The 21,175-nt window shown below is 44.6% G+C and overlaps 1 protein-coding gene across 3 annotated transcripts in view; it reads left to right on the top strand.

Annotated features, from left to right (window-relative positions):
* The first annotated feature begins 523 nt into the window (after positions 1–523).
* Positions 524–21,175, top strand: part of LOC116967852 (metastasis-associated protein MTA1-like) — a 97,344-nt gene continuing 76,692 nt past the window's right edge. For 2 of the 3 annotated variants that reach the window (XM_033014475.1, XM_033014477.1), the window contains exon 1: positions 524–1,072. In XM_033014475.1, the coding sequence (XP_032870366.1) occupies positions 1,045–1,072 (28 nt within the window). In that variant the 5' untranslated portion in view covers positions 524–1,044. The remainder of the gene's footprint in view (positions 1,073–21,175) is intronic. The other variant, XM_033014476.1, reaches the window with a different exon arrangement.

Genomic DNA, 21,175 nt, shown 5'->3' on the forward strand with positions numbered 1-21,175 from the left:
TTGCATTTTGTGTATATTTTGGGTCTGAAGAAGCAAAGGTCCTGACCCGAAGCAGATTCTGCCTGACCCTCTGTTACTCCAGCACTTTGAGGTTGGCTCAAGGTTTCAGCACCTGCAGTTCTTTGCCTCCCCATTTTTCATCTGTGCAGCATCTGCAGTTCCTTGTTTGCATTTTGTGTATATTTTGGTCTGAAGAACCAAAGGTCCTGACCTGAAGCAGATGCTGCCTGACCCTCTGTTACTCCAGCACTTTGTGGTTTGCTCATAGTTTCAACCCCTGCAGTTCTTTGCCTCCCCATTTTTCATCTGTGCAGCATCTGCACAGTTCCTTGTTTGCATTTTGTGTATATTTTGGTCTGAAGAACCAAAGGTCCTGACCCTCTGTTACTCCAGCACGTTGTGCTTGGCTCAAGGTTTCACTTCAGCACCTGCAGTTCTTTGCCTCCCCGTTTTTCATCTGTGCTTGGAGTTCATTCGCAGTTCTTTGTGTCTCCATCTTTTATTTCCCCAGTCATTCCTTGCAATGGTTCGAATCGAAGACCCTATAGCTTGGGATCTTTGGTTCGAATTGAGGTTGTGCACCCATTGATGGGACGTGGGACAGGCCGGCTTTAAGGCGTCCGCCGGGCGGGGTTTCCATGGAGACGGGAAGCGCTCGGCGGGAGAGGCGCTGACTGACTGACTGAGGGACACGGACGAGGGAGGAAGGCCGCGGCCACCGCCACCGCCACAACGCGGCCATCGCGCCGCCGGGAACCGAGCCTGAGCGGCCCGGACCGATCCCAGGCCCCGGGGGCGGAGCCTGGCGACGATCCCAACTTTCCCTCCCTCCCCCCTCCCTCACAACTCAACACCATCACCTCCTCCTCCTCCTCCTCCTCCTTCTCCCCGGAGTCGAGCGCACACGGAGATTGCCGAGCGGCGGCGGAGACGGCGACGGCGGTGGCGGGGCGGCCTACTCACTCAGCCACACCGAGTAGCCGAGCCGGAGCGCCAGGCCGCGGGAGCTCTTCCCTCCTCGCACCGCCCAGGGCACGCAGCGAGATGGCAGCCAACATGTACCGGGTCGGAGGTGGGTGCCGAGACGGCTCGCTAGGCCTCCGAGTCTCACATATACATATATACACACACACACACACACGCTGCGGGCGGCCGGGAGAATGGCGCCCGGCTCTGACCCCGGAGGCGGGCCTGTGTGAGGGTCGCGGCCCGGAGCTGGGCCCGGTGGTGAAGCCTGGTCGTCGGTGTCTGAGGAGAGGGACCGGACCGGCAGCGGTTCTTGCCTCTCTCCCCCCCCCCCTCCGCCGGCCAGAGTCCGTTCTCCTTTCATTCACTGCTCCGGCGCCGCTCTTCCCCTTCCCTCTCCATGCCCCGCACTCTCCCTTTCTCTAGGAACTGTGTACTTGTACTTACTGCCCGCTTTAGCACCACAGCCACCACAATCCCATCACATGGGGCCATACCCCCTCTGCTTGACACGCTTCTCTCCCCTCTCTACTCCCAACCCAGCCCCGCCATCCCCCCCCAGAGACATTTTGCCCCTTTCTTGTCCCCCTCCCCTCTCTATACCTGGGCTCAGGGCCATCCCGCGCTTTCCCTTACACACCTGATCGTGTCCACTTTCTCCACACCCCCCCCCCCCCCCGGGAGCCCATGTCCACTATCCCTTCCATTCTCCACCGCCATCCCCTGCTCTTTCTCCCAGTTCACAATTCCTGACTGTACTTTGTGAAGTTTTTGTGCACTTGAATGAAGTATTCAGCTCATGCACTCTGCCTGCTCGTGAGATGTGACGGTTGTGTTTAACGTTGATCCCAGAGAGGATGATGCTGAGCAAAAGGACTGCTACCCTTTCTTGAAAGCAGAGCGATATGTTGTAGCAGACACTACACAATGCAGTCGGGTATTAGTCAAATTACCCTGGCGATAGATATCATCAACAGTTATCTGTGCAAAGAGGTGCATATTGATCTAATCAGGTCTCGTGTGTGCTTCGGAAGAAAGGGATATATTGTCATTTATGAAATAATTTAATATAACTATAATTAGAAGTGTTAGTCATATATGAGTGGCAGTAGTGGGTTCTCTAGTAAAGGATATATGAATTTAGAACAACTGGCAGTGGTCAGAAGTTCACATACATCACATCTGTACTTTGCATCTAATTTCTTTGTAAGTTCAAATGCCATCCCTCTTTCTGAGTTCCCTGGGCCATAGTATGAATAGTGTGCCCACTATTGACTTGAAGTGCTATGCTGAGAACGATATTCTGCACTCTGTACCTTCCCCTTTGCTCTATTTTATTACACGCGAGTGATTGTGCTTATTTGTAGTATTAACTGATTGCATGGCATGCAAAACAAACGTTTCACTGTACCTCAGCATAGGTGACAACAATAAGCCTAAACATATTTCCGGGAAATGCAAGGCTTATACATTGTTATTGCTTATATTTGACACAGTATTTGATTTCGGAATGATAAATAATAAATTCGTTTTTCCTTTTGCTCATTGACATAAGAATGCAAGTAGAAGGAATAGGTTTTTCTTGCAGATCTGCCATTCAATGTGATAGCTTTTACCTCAATGCCACTTTCCTGAACTGACCCTATATTTCTTGGTTCCCTTCCCTTAATATCAAGTAGTCAAGACGCCTCTGTCTTTTGCATATTCAGTGACGAAACCTTCACAACTTTTGTGATGGAGAATCCCGAAGGTCTACAAGCTCTGGGTGAAGAAATTTGCTCTTGTCTATCCTGAAAAGTCGCCATTCACTTTGAGGCTGACTCCAGAATCTAGCTAGGGGAAAACATTATATTTTGCTTGGGTAGCTTACAACCTAATGGTAGTCATGGTGGCGCAGCGGTAGACTTGCTGCCTTACGGCAAAATGCAGTGTCGGAGATCCGGGTTCGCCCCCCGACTATGTGCGCTGTCTGTACGGAGTTTGTACGATCTCCCCGTAACTTCCGTGGGTTTTCTCCGAGATCTTCGGTTTCCTCCCACACTCCAAAGACGTACAGGTTTGTAGGTTAATTGGCTTGATAAATGTAAAAATTGTCCAACTTCCAGTATAGTCCCTGGTGGACTCTTTGGAAGGTACAAGGTATGAACATTGAATTCTCTAGTTTTATGTAACCAACCTAAAAATACTGCTGCCCACTTTCCCCACCCCACATTTTTCCTCTTCTCTTCCATGTGCCCTACCAGGATGTGCACACATTATTTCCCTTCCACCTGACTTTGTTATTCGTGCTCCTTCTATCCTGGTCTCCTTTATTGCACATTTTGTCTTTTCATCTCTGGCTTTTGTCCAACTGTCTGCCAATCAAAACACCCCTCACCTCTATCCAACTATCACTTACCAGACTTAGTCTTGCCTCCATCTTTCTTCCAGCTTTTTCCACCCCCCATTACAATCTGTCTGAAGAAGGGTCCCGACCCGTAACGTCTCCTATCCATGCCTCCAGAGATGCTGCCTGACCTGCTGAGTTACTACTGCACTTTGCATTTATTTTTTGTGAACCAGCGTCTGCAGTTCGCTTGTGGCTACATAGTTGCACCTCCTCTGTCTAGCCCAATAAGAATTTGAAATCCTTTAATTACATAATTTATAATTTCCAAAACTCTGAAGAGTTTGTGGCCCCATCTGCTTTCTCTCATCTTGTAGGAACAAAATCTTCAATCCAGTGAAGCGTTGTACACTTTTTATTTGCAAATATATTCTTCTTTTGCAAGGGACACCAGTTCTGTACACAATACTTTGGTACTGCATCACCTGGCCCTTTCATAATTGCAGTACGATGCATACTCAACTCTTGTTATGAAAAACCATCATGCTGTTCACTTTCCTAATTACTCCATGTTCCGTAGCTTTCCGTGACCTGTGCATGAAGATGTTTGAGCCCCTCTGAATACCTTTCTATCACCCTCCAGTTAAAAAGAAAACTCAATTTTTCTATTTTTTTCCTACCAAGATTGAACTTTCTCACCCGTGAAAAATTCTGCTCAGTTAAATTGGGAAATTGTGATAAAATACAAAAGAGCCAAAGGCTCAACAATAGTCAATAGGTGCACGAGTAGGCCATTCGGCCCTTCGAGCCAGCACCGACCGCCATTCATTGTGATCAAAGGTTCAAAGGTTGATTTATTGTCACATACACCTAGATGTAGTGAAATTCTTTTTGCCAATGCAGCACATTAAAAAAGGAATACAAACATAACAATAATAAATAGCTTTAACATAAAAAACATCCCCCCACAATGGTACCCATTATGGGGGAAGGCACAAAGTCCAGTCCCATCCCCAATGTCCACCCATAGTCGGGCCTATTGAGGCCTCCACAGTTGCCTCTACGGAGGCCCGATGTTCCAGGCCGTCCTCGCCGGGTGATGATGTTCCGGCGTCGGGAGAGTCCTCCCAGCGGCCTGGGAACCCTGGAATGGCCGCCTCCCTACTCGAGACCGTGGCTTCCGGAGCCGACAAGGCCGCGCCGAATGGAGCTCAACTGGCGATCTCGGCGCGAGATCCCAGGCTCCCGATGTAAAGTTTCAGCGCCGCCGCCCGCAGCTCCGCGATGTTTTTAACGCCGGTCCCAGCTCACCGGAGTTCCAGCGCGGTGACCCAGGCAAGGCACCGCCCGCCCCGCAATGGCGCTCCAGCGCTGCACCGCCGTCCTCAGACCCGCAGCTCCGCCGCCGATGCCGCCGCCGATGCCGAGGCTCCGGACGGCCCCGTCGCTCCTCGGACCCGCAGTTCCGCAGCCGCCGCCGAGGCTCCGGGCGGTCCCCTCAGGAAATGCCGCTCCAGGCCCGCTGGTAGGCCGCGAGGACGGGTCGAAAGTGCAGCCCGGAGAAAAGCTGCATCTCCGACCAGGTAGGGACCCTGAAAATTAGTTTCCCCCTTCCCCCCCCCCCCCCCCTCCCCACACATAAAAAAGCTAGAACTCCTTAAAAACAAAACACTAAACTAACTAAAAATAAGAAAAAAGAAATGAAAAACAGACAGCTGCAGGCTAGGCAGCCATACCCCCTACAGGTCGGCGCCAGTTCTGATGGCTGATCATCTCCAATCAGTACCACGATCCTGCCTTCTCCCCATATCCCCTGACTCCGCTATCTTTAAGAGCCCTATCTAGCTCTCTCTTGAAAGCATCCAGAGAACCTGCCGCCACCGCCCTCTGAGGCAGAGAATTCCACAGACTCGGTGGGTATAGTTTCCTGGGTGGTTTGCCTCCGATTGAAGAGTCAGCGATCCTCTTGGTGGTAATAACCTTCTCCATCAGTATGAGCGCTTCTATTCTGAACCATTTCCTTCACGTTTGCAACCCGTAAAACATGCTCATGAGAGATACAAGTTGGACCTCTGTTGAACACTGCTTGGCATTTTATCTTAAAATAATTTTGGATGTGAATGTTATTGGAAAGGCTGATCCTTGAGGCCCATCCAAGTTATGCCTATAAAGATTATAATAGGTTGACACCTTAAATCGTAATAGCTTAAGAAATGTGTAAGAAGGAACTGCAGATGCTGGTTTACACTGCAGATGGACACAAAATGCTGGAGTAACTCTGGAGCATCTCTGGAGAGAAGGAATAGGTGACGTTTCGAGTCGAAATGGGTGATGTTTTGGTCTGAAGAGGGTCTCAACCCGAATCAGCACCCATTCCTTCTCTCCAGAGATGCTGCCTGTCCCGCCGAGTTACTCCAGCATTTTGTGTCTACCATAGTAGCGCATGTGGTTAAATAATGTTCGGAAAATAATATGGCAGTGAAAGAATGCCAATATATAGTAATTTAGGGAGGTTTCCTTGCCGACTGGACCCATATCATCCATCCTTCTTAAGGTTGCTGGTGCTTGTGAAGATGTTTTGACGGGCTTCTGTGGTGCCTCTTGTAAGGATACTACACTGAAACCACAGTGTGTGGGCAGTGGAAGATATAGAAGGGGTGCAGACCAAGTGATAATTTGTCCTGTTCTGTGCCAAGCTATTGGATGGTGTAGCTATGCCTATCCATGCAGTCGCAGAGTATTCCATTACATATCCTTGGCACTGATCCAGATCCTGCTGCCTGTGGGCAAGGACTATTTCTTTATCTGAAAAATTGCAAATGGAGTTGAAGACTGCAGCTGTCAGTGCTCAATCCTATTTCTGATCTCATAGTGGAGCGAAAGTTAGTACTGATTCAGCTGAAGACTGTTGCTTTAGATGCAAGACGTCAGTGCAAACTAGAATTAGGGGGAAAAAAGCAAATTCTTGCTGGTGCAAGAGGTCTATAGTGTTGTGTTGCCGACGTAGTATTCAGGTTGTGTAAGTTAGTTCAAGAACCTGATAATTTTAGGAATGTAGCTGTTCGTGACCCTGGTGCTGTGGGACTTCAGACTTCTGTACCTCCAGCCTGACAGTAGCAGTAAGAAGAAGGCATGACCTGGATGGTGGGGACCGTTGATGATAGATGCTCTTGTTTTAATTTGGATTTTAATCAGATACTAGACCAAGTGCTCCCCCAACGCACCCGTTCCCTACCCGTAGCCCCCACGGGAGACGTGGTCCTCCAACTCAAGCCGTTCCCGAACATAAGATTCCAACACTCAGCAGTGCGGCTGTTTTTAAATGGCGTCTTTGAGGCGAGAGGTGGGCGCCAGCAGCCGTTATGGTCGCTGGCCAGCAGGAGGCGACAAAATGAGTGAGTTGGGGGTGTATGATTTTATTTTTAAAATGGGTACATAAAAAGAAAAAAAGTTTTGAGGAGTGCAAAATCGGATGTAAAATGAATGAGCTAGCGACATAGAAAAAATGACAGAGTTTAATGACGGAGTGCTGGCATAGCATGGAATCAAAGGCCGAATGTGGCAGAAACACACACAGCCAGATACGCACACACAGTTTTAAATATAGATAGATATTAGGATGGAAAATGCTGTTGGGGATGAAATGATTGTCAAACAGTAACCTCCGCCATATTATTTTTGTGCTGACTGTACCCCAGTCATTCGAGATATCCCCCTGTTTCTCATGGACCTAGAATACCAAAAAATAATGGGAGCAAGTGTGGGCCAGCTGACTTCTCGAGCATGTCCTTCCATTCAGTATTACCATGGCAGTTCTATTCCAGACGCTAACTCTTCCTATGTGGAGGGCCTCCGTGGCCCTCAATCTCTTGATTTTTCAAACATTTATCTCCCTCTACTCTAAATACTTCTAATGAAGCAGCCTTCATAACTCTGGGGCGGGGAAATTTCAGGATTCACCACCTTCTGTGAGAAGGAGCTACGATGTCCATCTTTTTTTTAATAAACCGGTCTCTTTTACTGAAACTATATTCTACTCTTCAAGGCTCTTCCACTGATGAAAACATATTAACATTTCCCCTGTCATGCCCCCTAAATGAGGCGCTAGCTCCAGCTCATCTCTGCCTGTCCGAACTGGGAGCTTTGCCTGTCTGCCTCTGCCTGTTCCGCTGGGAGCTTTGGACTGGCGAGGCATCGGCGCGGAGGAGGGGGCACTGCTCCGGCTCCCGGGGGGGGGGCGTTCCCCGGTGGGTCGGGGACCGTTGGCTGCGCCTCTTGTATTGTCCAGTGGCTGTCAGTTGGCCTCCTCGGTGCGGGATTTTGTGTGTATCCCCGTTGATGGCTGGTGCTTGGCTTTTGCATGTGGTTAAATCACATGTGGTTAAAGTGCACATTGTCAGATTTTAATAAAGGCCATTTTTATACGTTTTGGTTTCACCATATAGAAATTACAGCTGTGTTTATACATAGTCTCCCCATTTCAGGGCACCATAATGTTTGGGACATGGCTTCACAGGTGTTTGTAATTACTCAGGTGTGTTTAAATGCCTCCTTAATGCAGGTATAAGAAAGCTCTCAGCACCTAGTCTTTCCTCCAGACTTTCCATCACCTTTGGAAACCTTTATTGCTGTTTATCAACATGAGGACTAAAGTTGTGCCAATGAAAGCCAAAGAAGCCATTATGAGACTGAGAAACAAGAATAAAACTGTTAGAGACATCAGCCAAACCGTAGGCTTACCAAAATCAACTGTTTGGAACATCATTAAGAATCGCAAAGGGACTGGCAGGTCAAGGAAGACCTCCACAGCTGATGACAGAAAACCCCTCAAACACCTGTCCGACAGATCAGAAACACTCTTCAGGAGTCAGGTGTGGATTTGTCAATGACCACTGTCTGCAGAAGACTTCATGAAAAGAAATACAGAGGCTACACTGCAAGATGCAAGCCACTGGTTAGCCGCAAAAATAGGATGGCCAGGTTACAGTTTGTCAATAAATACTTAAAAGAGCAACCACAGTTCTGGAAAATGGTCTCGTGGACAGATGAGACGAAGATTAACTTATATCAGAGTGATGGCAAGAGCAAAGTATGGAGGAGAGAAGGAACTGCCCAAGATCCAAAGCATACCACCTCATCTGTGAAACACTGTGGTGGGGATGTTATGGCCTGGGCATGTATGGCTGCTGAAGGCACTGGCTCACTTATCTTCATTGATGATACAACTGCTGATGGTAGTAGCATAATGAATTCTGAAGTGTATAGACACATCCTATCTGCTCAAGTTCAAACAAATACCTCAAAACTCATTGGCTGGCAGTTCATTCTACATCAAGACAATGATCCCAAACATACTGCTAAAGCAACAAAGGAGTTTTTCAAAGCTAAAAAAATGGTCAATTCTTGAGTGGCCAAATCAATTACCTGATCTGAACCCAATTGAGCATGCCTTTTATATGCTGAAGAGAAAACTGAAGGGGACTAGCCCCCAAAACAGGCATAAGCTAAAAATGGCTGTAATATAGGCCTGGCAGAGCATCACCAGAAAAGACACCCAGCAACTGGTGATGCCCATGAATCGCATACTTCAAGCAGTCATTGCGTGCAAAGGATATGCAACAAAATACTAAACATGACTACTTTCATTTACATGACATTGCTGTTTCCCAAACATTATGATGCCCTGAAATGGGGGGGGGGACTATGTATAAACACTGCTGTAATTTCTACATGGTGAAACCAAAATGTATAAAAATGGCCTTTATTAACATCTGACAATGTGCACTTTAACCACATGTGATTTTCTTTATTACAAATCTCAAATTGTGGAGTACAGAGGCAAATAAATAAATGACGAGTCTTTGTCCCAAACATTATGGAGGGCGCTGTACATACACCAACCTTGGCAAGAAGTAATTGGCCCTTAGGTCGCTTTTAAATCTTTCCCCATTCATCTTAAACATACATTCTATTCTGGATCAGTTTACTCTAGGGGAAAAAGATTGATAATTCACTTTACGTCTGCCTCTCATGGTTTTTAAACCTTAATAAAGGTCTGCATCCTTGCTCCAGCCTATCCACATAACTCCATTCTTTGAGTCCTGGTAATACCTTTTGTAAGTCTTTTTAGCTTTTTATTCGTACGGCTGTATGGTGACCCCATATTCCACTGTACCAATTTGACAATAAATGTCTCTTGAATCTTGAATCTCAGGCTCTGATTATCTTTCTACAGCTAGCTGACCAGAACTATAACATAGTTCTGGTCATTGGCCGATACATAGATAGGAAAGGTTTAAAGGGATATGGACCAAACGCAGGTGGGACTAGGATAGATGGGGCATCTTGGTCGGCATAGACAGTTTGGGCCGAAGGGCCTGTTTCGGTGCTTTAACAGATGTTAAATGTGTCATAACTGCACACAATACTTAAAATGTCCCATCAATGTCTTGCATGGTTATGGCACGGTGAGCCCAACCCCTGTACTCAATAATCTTCCTGATAAAACCCAGCGTACCAAATGTCATTTTTACCACCTGTGATCGTTTTCAGGGAACTGTGTACCTGTACCCCTCGATCTCTGCTCTACAATACCATGTACTGTGTCAGTCCTGCCTTGCTTTAATGTATCAAAATGCATCACCTCGCACTCATCAGAGTCAAATTTATTCATTCGCCCACTTCACTAGTTGATCAGATTTCCTTGGTGACTTTTATGGTGAGACCTGATTTATTTGTTGAAGAGACCAGAACTACGTAGTACTCCAGGTGTGGCCTCGTCTGCATCCTGTGCAATTGAAATAAACCCCCCCCCCCCCCCCCCCCCCCCCCCCCCTCTGAATTCCATCTCTTTGCAATAAATTCCAAAATGACATTTGCCCTCTTAAAGACTTGCTGCAATTACCTACTAACATATTGTAATTCAGATATACCGTACATAAATACAATCACTTCAAACTCAAGTATATAGTTTCCTACCTTTTGACTTATTCCCTTCTTGAAGAAGTCATATTTGCCGTTTCGAGTATTGAAAAATTTCAACAGTGCATCCACTGTCTCTTTAAAACCTATGGATGTACGCCTATAGGTCCCGGCAAGGTATCTATTGTAAGTCCAGTCAGTGTTTCTAATGACATGACCCTCATGATTGGAGTTTTCCTGTTCTTTCATACTCTTTGAAACTAGCTCGTCTGTTATTGAGTTTATTGCAGTATCTTCCACCATAAAGACCGTTGCAAATGAAAATGTTTCATGTATCATCCATTTTCTTGTTTCCGGCTACTAACTATCCAGCCTCATTCATCGGAAGTCCCACTATAGCTTTTGCAAAAGTTTTCATACCCCTTGAACTTTTCCACATTTTGTCACGTTACAACCACAAACGTAAATGTATTTTATTGGGATTTTATGTGATAGACCAACACAAAGTGGTGCATAATTGTGAAGTGGAAGGAAAATGATACATGGTTTTCAAATTTTTTTACAAATAAAAAACTGAAAAGTGTGGCGTGCAAAAGTATTCAGCCCCCCCTGAGTCAATACTTCTTTGTAGAACCACCTTTCGCTGCAATTACAGCTGCAAGTCTTTTGGGGTATGTCTCTACCAGCTTTGCACATCTAGAGACTGAAACTTTTGCCCATTCTTCTTTGCAAAATAGCTCAAGCTCAGTCAGATTGGATGGAGAGCGTCTGTGAACAGCAATTTTCAACTCTTGCCAGAGATTCTCAATTGGATTTAGGTCTGGACTTTGACTGGGCCATTCTAACACATGAATATGCTTTGATCTAAACCATTCCATTGTAGCTCTGGCTGTATGTTTAGGGTCGTCGTCCTGCTGGAAGGTGAACCTCCGCCCCAGTCTCAAGTCTTTTGCAGACTCTAACAGGTTTTCTTCCAAGATTGCCCAGTATTTGGCTCCATCCATCTTCCCATCAACTCTGACCAGCTTCCCTGTCCCTGCTGAAGAAAAGCATCCCCACAGCATGATGCTGCCACCACCATGTTTCACAGTGGGGATGGTATGTTCAGGGTGATGTGCAGTGTTAGTTTTCCGCCACACATAGCATTTTGCATTTAGGCCAAAAACTTCAATTTTGGTCTCATCTGACCAGAGCACCTTCCTCCACATGTTTGCTGTGTCCCCCACATGGCTTGTGGCAAACTGCAAACGGGACTTCTTATGGCTTTTTTTCAACAATGGCTTTTTTTCAACAATGGCTTTCTTCTTGCCACTCTTCCATAAAGGCCTGATTTGTGGAGTGCACGACTAATAGTTGTCCTGTGGACAGATTCTCCCACCTGAGCTGTGGATCTCTGCAGCTCCTCCAGAGTTACCATGGGCCTCTTGGCTGCTTCTCTGATCAATGCTCTCCTTGCCCGGCCTGTCAGTTTAGGTGGACGGCCATGTCTTGGTAGGTTTGCAGTTGTGCCATATTTCCATTTTCGGATGATGGATTGAACAGTGGCTCCGTGAGATGTTCAAAGCTTGGGATATTGTTTATAACCTAACCCTGCTTTAAACTTCTCCACAACTTTATCCCTGACCTGTCTGGTGTGTTCCTTGGGCTTCATGATGCTGTTTGTTCACTAATGTTCTCTAACAAACCTCTGAGGCCTTCACAGAACAGCTGTATTTATACTGAGATTAGATTACACACAAGTGGACTCTATTTACTAATTAGGTGACTTCTGAAGGCAATTGGTTGCACTGGATTTTATTTAGGGGTATCAGAGTAAAGGGGGCTGAATACTTTTGCACGCCACACTTTTCAGTTTTTTATTTGTAAAAAAATTTGAAAACCATGTATCATTTTCCTTCCACTTCACAATTATGCGCCACTTTGTGTTGGCCTATCACATAAAATCCCAATAAAATACATTTACGTTTGTGGTTGTAACGTGACAAAATGTGGGAAAGTTCAAGGGGTATGAATACTTTTGCAAGCCACTGTATATATCTGTAGAAACGTTTATTGTTTCTTTGGACATTGCATGCAAGTTTTCTCTCAGTCAATTTTCCCCTTCACAATTTTTTTAAAACTCTTTCTCTTCTAAAAAAATATTCCAATCCTGTGTTCTACCTGAAGCCCTGCTGCTTCTCGATTTAATGTTATCCTCAACCTTTATTAACCATAGATGGTTGCCTTTTCTCATGGAATCTCTTCAATTTGGGATAGGTTTCTGCTGAGAATTAGTTGTTTAAATATCTCACTGGCCTATTTCTTAGCTTACTAACCCTGTTCACCTACTCTACTTTCACAAGATTGTAATTGCCCTTATTTGAGTTGAAGATACGGGTTGTAGACTTGGGGCATTCACTCTCCAACTGTGTCTGAAATTCTACCGTGCTTTTGTCACTACTTCATAGGGGATCCTTAAACACAACATTTCGTATTAATCCTTTCTTGTTACACATGAATAAATCCAAAATAGCCGATTTCTAGGTAGGTTTGTAATATACTGCTCTCCGAAGCAACCCCTGGCATATTCTTCAAATTCTTCCGAGTACCCTGCCAGTTTTATTTACCCAATCAATATGCAAATTAAATTCTTCCATCCTTACTGCAATTCTCTTCATGCATGACTTTGATATTCCATTATTTTATCCTTTGTCCCTTGGAGAGGCTGGCGTATGGATTATTCCTCCCTGTCTTCTTTCCTTTGCTGTTCAAAACCTCCACTCAAATAATTTCACTTTCATTATCCACCTGTCTCCGTTCCCTTTTGGGCTATTCGTTTGAAATATTTAAAACCTGGATTATTGAGCACCTCGCCCTGATCACCCTGCAAACATGTCTCCATTACAGCTATTCGATCATATTCCTGTCTATTTCTTCTGTCAACTCATCTATCTAATTATTAATGCTGCGTATATTCAAATGAAGAGACCTAAGCTTTACTTGTTTTCTTACAATTGTTTCTTGTGCCATATTAAATATGCTACATACTTTTACTTATGTGTTTTGCTTCATTCCAACACACTTTGTCATTCTCCCCATCATTATCCTGTTCTACATTCCCATTTATTTTTGACTTGTTAAGTATCCAGTCACCGCACCCCCAACCCTCTAGTTAGTTTAAAGCCCTATCTGCAAATTTGTTTTGGTAGTTCTCCCAGCTTGGCCATCATATCTGGCTACCTGACTTGAACCTGGCTTTGACTACTCAAAATGTACCATGTTTAGGCCGAATATGCAACAAAGTGCTCATTTTGGAACAGGCCAGCTCATAATAAATAATTGTATAATTTCCAGAATCCATAGCATGGTTTCTTCAAATAAGACAGAAATGGACAGTGTATTGCATATCCAGCTCTACTGTTTAAAACATTGACTTCAGTTAAAAGTGGAAGCAAAATAAGAGCTGCATCATATTCTCGGCCCTTCTTGCCCTCACTCACTGCTGAATTTGTTGTGCATTTTATAAAGCTGCTTTACAATGTAGCAAGATTCTGACTGGGTAAGAATTGTTGATAAATTGTTCTCTTTTACAGCAATGGTGAGACTTGGTGGAATTGACTAATAGCCCTGTCCCACTGTACGAGTTCATTCAAGAGTTCTCCCAAGTTTGCCCTGATTCGAACTTGGAGATTTACGGTAATGCAGGGCTCGAAATTAGCGGTTGCCCGGGTGCCACTGACCACTCAAAGCGCCGCCGGGCAACCCAAACACCGAGTCATTTTGCCCGGCTTGGCAACCAGATACTGGTTTGTACCGAAGATGGACCCAAAAAACTGGAGTAACTCCGCGGGTCAGGCAGCATCTCTAGAGAAAAGGAACGTGACGTTTTGTGTCGGCGGTGACAGCTGTATTGCGTGGGAAAGATACTAGGTGCGGGGTGAGGAAGGGTCGGAGCAAATGATGGGGCCCGAACAGCGGCGGCAGCGGCCGCGATAGCGGCTCCATCTCCTCCTCCTCCCGCACCCCGCCCGCCATGACAGCGGCTGCTGCTTGCAAACCCGCTAACGGCGCTTTCAAAACAAACCCTCCCGCACGCCGAGGCCGGGAGGAGGGAGGGAGGGGGAGATGGAGCCGCTATCGCAGCCGTTCCCCCCCCCCTCATCCTGCGCTGATCCCCCCCCCCCATCCATCCTCTACTGATCCTCCCATTCAAGAAGAATGGGGGGAACAGTCTGAAGAACGTCTAAACCCAAAACGTTGCCTATTTCCTTCGCTCCAGAGATGCTGCCTCACCCGCTGAGTTTCTCCAGCACTTTTGTCTACCCCCATCCATCCCGTACTGAACCCCCCTATTCAACACCACTGACATCCCCCGTGCTCTCCCCTCACAATTTTATCCAACCAACACATACTAATTCACCTGCCTCGATCTATCCATTCTGCACCGACTGCCTTCTAACCCCCCCCCCCCCCCCGCCATCTATCCACCCCGCACTGATTCACACACACACACCCCTCCCTGACCCAATTGTGCTGGAAATGTCTTCAGAGCGAACATTGACATGTTTGATAATGGAATGCAATCAAATGTGTTTTAATTCCCAATGTTATTATTTGTTTTAATCCATAAAGATGGATTAATTAAATTGTGAACACGTGAAACATTAAAACCGCAGTGTTCGATTGTCACTGCTACCATTAACACATTATTACAGAATTTATTTTAACGGCAAATCAATGCTCTTAATATGGAGTATCAGTACTGTAGTTATTTAATGAGCAACATTCACAACTATACGTACGCATATATGTTACCATGGTCCAGGATTTATTGACACAGGTTGATCATACGCTGAATAATCCAACCACATTTTAGTTTGGAAGTGGAAAGAACTAATAGAAATTGCATTAATTGCAATGTGTAGAAAGAGTTGAGATACCGTCTTATAATTTTGCTGCATGTCATTGTGGGATATATCATGTCTTGATTGGTGAATATGTTTAGTTTGTGACTTTATTTGAAGCAGAAATAATATGTGAATGCTTCATTGAGTAGAATTCCGACTGGTAACTACGCACTTCGTCTGACACATTATCGCACGCGTCATGCAAGCCATCTTAAATGACATCCTAAACTGTAATTTGGCAACCTAAAAAGCTGCCAAGGTTGCCCAGCTGGCAACAGGGAAAAAAGCTAAGCGAGAGCCCTGTAATGGCCGCTCGCAGGTACAACATGTTGAAAAATCTTCACGAGTCTTCCCGAGCTTACCGCGTTTCCCGAGTACCTGCCGTTAGCGTTACGAGCCGCTAAGAGACGTCCCCGAGCTCCGACGTACCCTCTACGTTCATTCTACGTGCTTACCACGAGCTTGATTTTTTTTAAACTCGGGAGAGCTCTTGAATGAACTCGTAGAGTGGGACAGGGCTTTTAGTCTTAACAAATTGAATCAAGACCATGGCATGTGGTTCAGGATAGAATGTTCCCTGAGGGTGGGCATGTGAGCCCTGTAGGCAAACTGTAGTAGTGTGACATTAAACGTTTGCATGGTTGCTGGGGGTTGGTCGCGTTTCATTTAAATTTTGTTGTGCAAGCTACCACATAGCTTTGTGGGTGCCGTTCTGTATTTGTTTAAAGCTCACCTTTGCTGCTTTGCTCTAATGTGAATCTATTCATCTGTGCTCGCCCTCCTTGTGTTACAAAACAAGGCCAGTGATGTTCATTGTATTTGATTTCCTAACTTCAGTGATGAGGTTGAAAATACACTTCTAGCTTCTCGATGTCAAGGTACTCATGAGTGGAGCCTAGTATTGATGCAAGCCTACTAGTATTGGGAGACTAATTGCTCCAATTGGAATTTAATCTTATTCCCAAATAGAGCTCTGCATGGCCATTGGTAAGCCTACTGACCCTACTGGTCGACAACGATTTTTCCCCCTTGCTTCCCCCTAGTGTGTTCAGTATGAAGTCATAGAGTTATGGAGTCGTAGAGTGAAATAGTGTGGAAACAGGCCCTTCGGCCCAACTCGCCCACACCGGCCAACAATGTCCCAGCTACACTAGTCCCACTTGCCTGCGCTTGGTCCATAACCCTCCAAACCTGTCCTATCCATGTGCCTGTCTAACTGTTTCTTAAGCGATGGGATAGTCCCAGCCTCAACTACCTCCTCTGGCAGCTTGTTCCATACACCCACCATCTCTCTGTGTGAAAATGTTACTGCTTTGATTCCTATTAAATCTTTTCCCCTTCACCTTGAACATTTGTACTCTGGTCCTCGATTCCCCTACTCTGGGTAAAAGACTCTGTGCATCTACCCGATCTATTCCTCTCATGATTTTGTATACAAAAATCATCATGATACAACAACTGGTAGGGCATCAAGTTGTAAGTTCCAAGCCAATTCCAGATATTGAACCACCGGGTGGCGCCCGTAATGACCGCCTCGCCAGCAGTCTGTCTTGTCCCTTCCCTGTTTTATTATTTTAAGTATGTCTTGAATGTTTGTTTTAATGTCTCTTGGTATGTTTTATGTGGGGTGGGGGGGGGGGGGGGATCGGGGGAAACATTTTTCAGTCACTTGCCTCGATGGACATGCGATTTTTCTCCGTGTCGCATTTCCGCCCCCCTTTGTGGCCTACAATGTGGAGTGGTGCGGCCTTTCCTGGAGTCCGGCCCGGAGCTTCAAGCCGCGGGTGCGGCGCCGACTTACCATCGCGGAGCCTGGGATCTTTTGCCGAGGATCGCCAGTGTTGGAGCTCTGACCGCGGAGCCTGTGGACTTTAACACCGTGAAGCCCGTGGCCGACTCGGGAGCTCCATGCTCCAAAAAGTGTTCCAATCCGTCCCGATACTGGAGTTTCGATCATCCCGACGAGAGGGCTTGAACAGTGGACCGTCGGCAACAGCCCTGTACAAAGGCCCTGACCACGGGTGAACAAAGGAGGAAGGTGACTGAACTTTATTGCCTTCCATCACAGTGAGGAATGATTCCACTGTGGTGGATGTTTATGCTAAACTTTATTTTATGTGCTGTGTGTATTTTTGCTTTTTACTTAGTATGGCTGTACGGTAACTCAAATTTCACTGTACCTTAATTGGTACATGTGACAATTAAATTGAATCTTGAATAAATGTTTGGTTTCTTTTGGATGCTCTGTCGAAAATAATTTGATCGAAGTGGGATGGGAAATAAATCCAGGATTTGCTGGAAGAGTATGTTTGGAGATGCATCTTGAGTTGAGGAGTTTATTGTTGCGAGGTAAAGTTAAAAACTTTTGTTATGTGATGATCAGTCAGTGGAGAGACAATACATGATTACATCCACCGTGTACAATTATATGATAATGGGAATAATATGAATAATGTTCAATGCATGGTAAAGTCTGATCAAAGTTAGTCTGAGAGTCTCCAATTAGGTAGATAATAACTCAGCACTGCTCTCTCTGAAGAAGGGTTTCGGCCCGAAACGTCACCTATTTCTTTCGCTCCATAGATGCTGCTGCACCCGCTGAGTTTCTCCAGTAATTTTGTGTACCTTCCTGCTCTCTCTTTGTTGGGAAGATGATTCAATTGCCTGATAACTGCTGGGGAAAAAAAGTCCCTGAATCTTCGGCAGGCGTGTAGACCAATGGGAGCATCCACTATCTACCCAAGATTACAAATAATCATTATCCCTTTATTGTAATTAGCTCAAGATTCTTGAACTTCCTACGATTTGCAAATTTGATCCACAAGTTCACTTTATAATTGGTGACACAGGGTGGTATGAAGGATATCCTCTGTGGTGGGAAGCCTGTGACCAGCACTGTACCACATCGGCACGGACCCCTGCTGTTTATCATATGTTAATAGTTTGGATAAAAATGTAGCAGGTATGATTAGGAAGTTGGCAGATGACTAAAACAAATATTGGTGTTTATCCTGAGAAGGATAGTCCTTCTGTAAGGTGTCCACTTCCTTTACAGTTGACCTAGACCTAACTTTAGTTTACTGTAACTTTATACAATTACTTTGAAAATGCCTTAAATTGGATGGTTAGAAGTCGAGAATTGGCTTGCAGGTACAATTCTAATTATTTTAGGAGCTAAAGGTATATTGACCATTAATCGTGGGATGTGCAGTATATATTGGCACGTGGGTTATGCTGAGAGTGAGTGGAAAGGGTGGATTATTACAAATGGTGAAAGTGTTTTGTAACTGTCAGAGGCCCAGTAAAGATGCATAATGGCTGATTCTAAGAATATTTGTATTTGCATACAGTTTTCCCAATAACATTTCCTGCTGAATACTATCAACTACATTATGCATCACTCTTTTCTGTTGTTCATTTTAGCTCTTCTGACAACTCTGGACTCCATTGCTGGTCCAGTTGTGGATCTCTGCTACATCACTATATTAAAAAAAAAAAATTTCCTCATGGGCTTTATATGTTCCAAGCAAGATCAGTGTCCTCAGAACAGAGTGGTTTGTTTTCAGAAACAGTTGGGCAGAGAAATGGCAGGTAGAGTTTAATTTGGGGAAGTGCGAAATGTTGCACATTGGAAGGACAAATGTAGGGGTCAAGTATACAGTTAATAACATGCCCCTTAACAGTATTGATGTATGGAGTGATCTTGGGGACCATGTCCGTAGCTCTCTGACAGCAGCAGCACAAGTGTATGGAGTGGTAAAGAAGGCTTATGGTATGCATGCCTTTATCAGACTGGATAAATCAGGAAGTCATGTTGCAGCTTTAAAAAAAGTTTGATGCTCTGGACTGGAACAGTTCATGGTGAGATCAGGGAAGCGGCTATGTGTCTGTGAATTTACACATTGTTAAAGGCCGGAGATGAAAAGAAGACAAAAGAGTATCTGATGAGGAGAGGTGAAATGTAAAGCCAGAGGGTGGGATATAGGTGAAAGGGGACGGGTGGAGGGGGGGGGGGGAAATAAAAGGGAAAGGATGGGGAATAAAAGGGAAATGGAGGGCACTGAGATGGGAATAAGTGTACGGAGGAGGGGATAGGAGTAGGATGACTAGTTGGTGGGAAATGAAGAGAGAAATGTGTGCACACCAGGTGGGGAGAAAGGGGGGGTATGACTTCAATTTGGAGAATTGTTCATACCATCGGATAGTACACTATCCAAGTGGACATTCACAAAAAGCTGGAGGAACTCAGCGGAACTGGAGAGGAATGGGTGACGTTTCAGGTTGAGTTCTGTACCTGTAACCCACATGTGCTTGGTTTACGAGTGCTCTTGACAGCATTGAAGAATCAACACCATTATCAGCAAGTTGCTGGATCGACTTATTTTCTTTTCACTCACCGTCTATTCTTTATGTGAAGAGTCTACTTTGCGACTGGTTGGCTATTACTGGTGGAATTTGACAAAGTATTGAGCTGTCATTCTTGATCCTTTGCGCCCTGTCGTTGAATCAATCCAATTTATCACTTTCTCTTGAATTCAAAGAGTTTTCACTTTATGGCCAGCCTGCCAATGTAGCACTCGTGTACAGGTCGTTCTGCCATAATGTGTGTTTCCATAAGGGTAATTAGATATAATGCAGTTGAACAATAATACAATAAACAATAATTTAACAATAACACAATAAATTATCTGGTTACCTAGTATAACTGATAATTTATTGCAATATTGTTTATTGTACTATTATTTGTTGTGTTGTCATGTTAATGTGACTGCAAAGCTGCAGCAAGTAAGAATTTCATGGTTCCTGCTTATTACAATTAAATACTCTTCACTTGATTAATTTGGGAATGTTATTTGTATTAAGTGGGCTGAATTATTCATAACTATTTTTATCGGGAAGTAGAAAGCCACTTAAAAGTTACTTTGGAAATTGTCAAGCTGTATTTTTTTTTATGGAAAAAAGCTGTTGTGGGGAGTGTCTAGGGTGCAAAAAACCTTTCCATGTAGCCTCCATGCAGCAATCAGTAAGTAATGTCCTTTAAGAACACAGCCTGCCATTTTCACCCTGGGTAGCCATTAAAATTATCAAGCTATTACTTCCATTGACACTTGTACTGTATTAAACAGAGTAACATTCAGCATTTAGTATTTTTAGCTTGCAACAAAAATAAACTTGTAGCTATTAAAAGACCGTTGTTTTTGAAAATCCCGCAGGGAAAAGTAACCTTGTTATTGTAAAGTTTAAAACACTATCGACCCTAACCCCTCTTTCCTCATTGACATTGTTTTTATCATACGATTTTATATAACGTGAGAAATGCAATTATTGGGAATGCAATTATTATGATATAACAAAATTACCTGTTTGTAACATATTATCACTAGTAACTTGCAAAAATGTGCCATGAATATGGTCCAATGTGCGAGTCATATCCAAATATTTCTTCTTTAAAAAAGGAAAATGGAAAAACATGAATGGTATTGAGGAAAGGGCAATGTTGTAGAGATGAAGGAAAGTAGGTTTGGAAATGGAGAAAGAAAGTGTGGGAACTGAGTTTGGTTGAGTCTTGTGCAGATATTTGGCAGGTCCTGGGAAATTTGAAAATTCAATCCACAGAGCAATGACCACTATAAGTTGCCAATGTTTAGGTGAGTTTTAGATTCTTGGAGAGTTGATACAAATCTATGGAGATTAAAATGGGATTCATGTTCATGCTTGTTGGTTTTCGAGGATGGTGGGCCAAAGCACCTCTTTCTGTGCTGCATGACTTTAAGGTAAGTAAGTAAGTAAGTTTTATTTATATAGCACGTTTTAAGTCAACTCGCATTGACACCAAAGTGCTTTACATAAATTAAATAATAAGTTTCCATACAAACCATAGAAAAAGGTTAAAAAAAAAAAAGGTGGCACCTACCTGTTAATGGTAGTTAATTTAACTTATGGCTGCCTCAAAATTAGAAGTTATGGGTTCACATCCTATCATGGAGACCTAACCATGACCTAACCCAATAGAAGAAGTGACCTGAAGCTGAAGAAGTGCTGCACTTTTTGAAGTGATGAGGTACATTTTTTTTTA

Source organism: Amblyraja radiata, chromosome 41 (assembly GCF_010909765.2).
Source record: "Amblyraja radiata isolate CabotCenter1 chromosome 41, sAmbRad1.1.pri, whole genome shotgun sequence".
In the NCBI taxonomy this organism is placed as follows: domain Eukaryota; kingdom Metazoa; phylum Chordata; class Chondrichthyes; order Rajiformes; family Rajidae; genus Amblyraja; species Amblyraja radiata.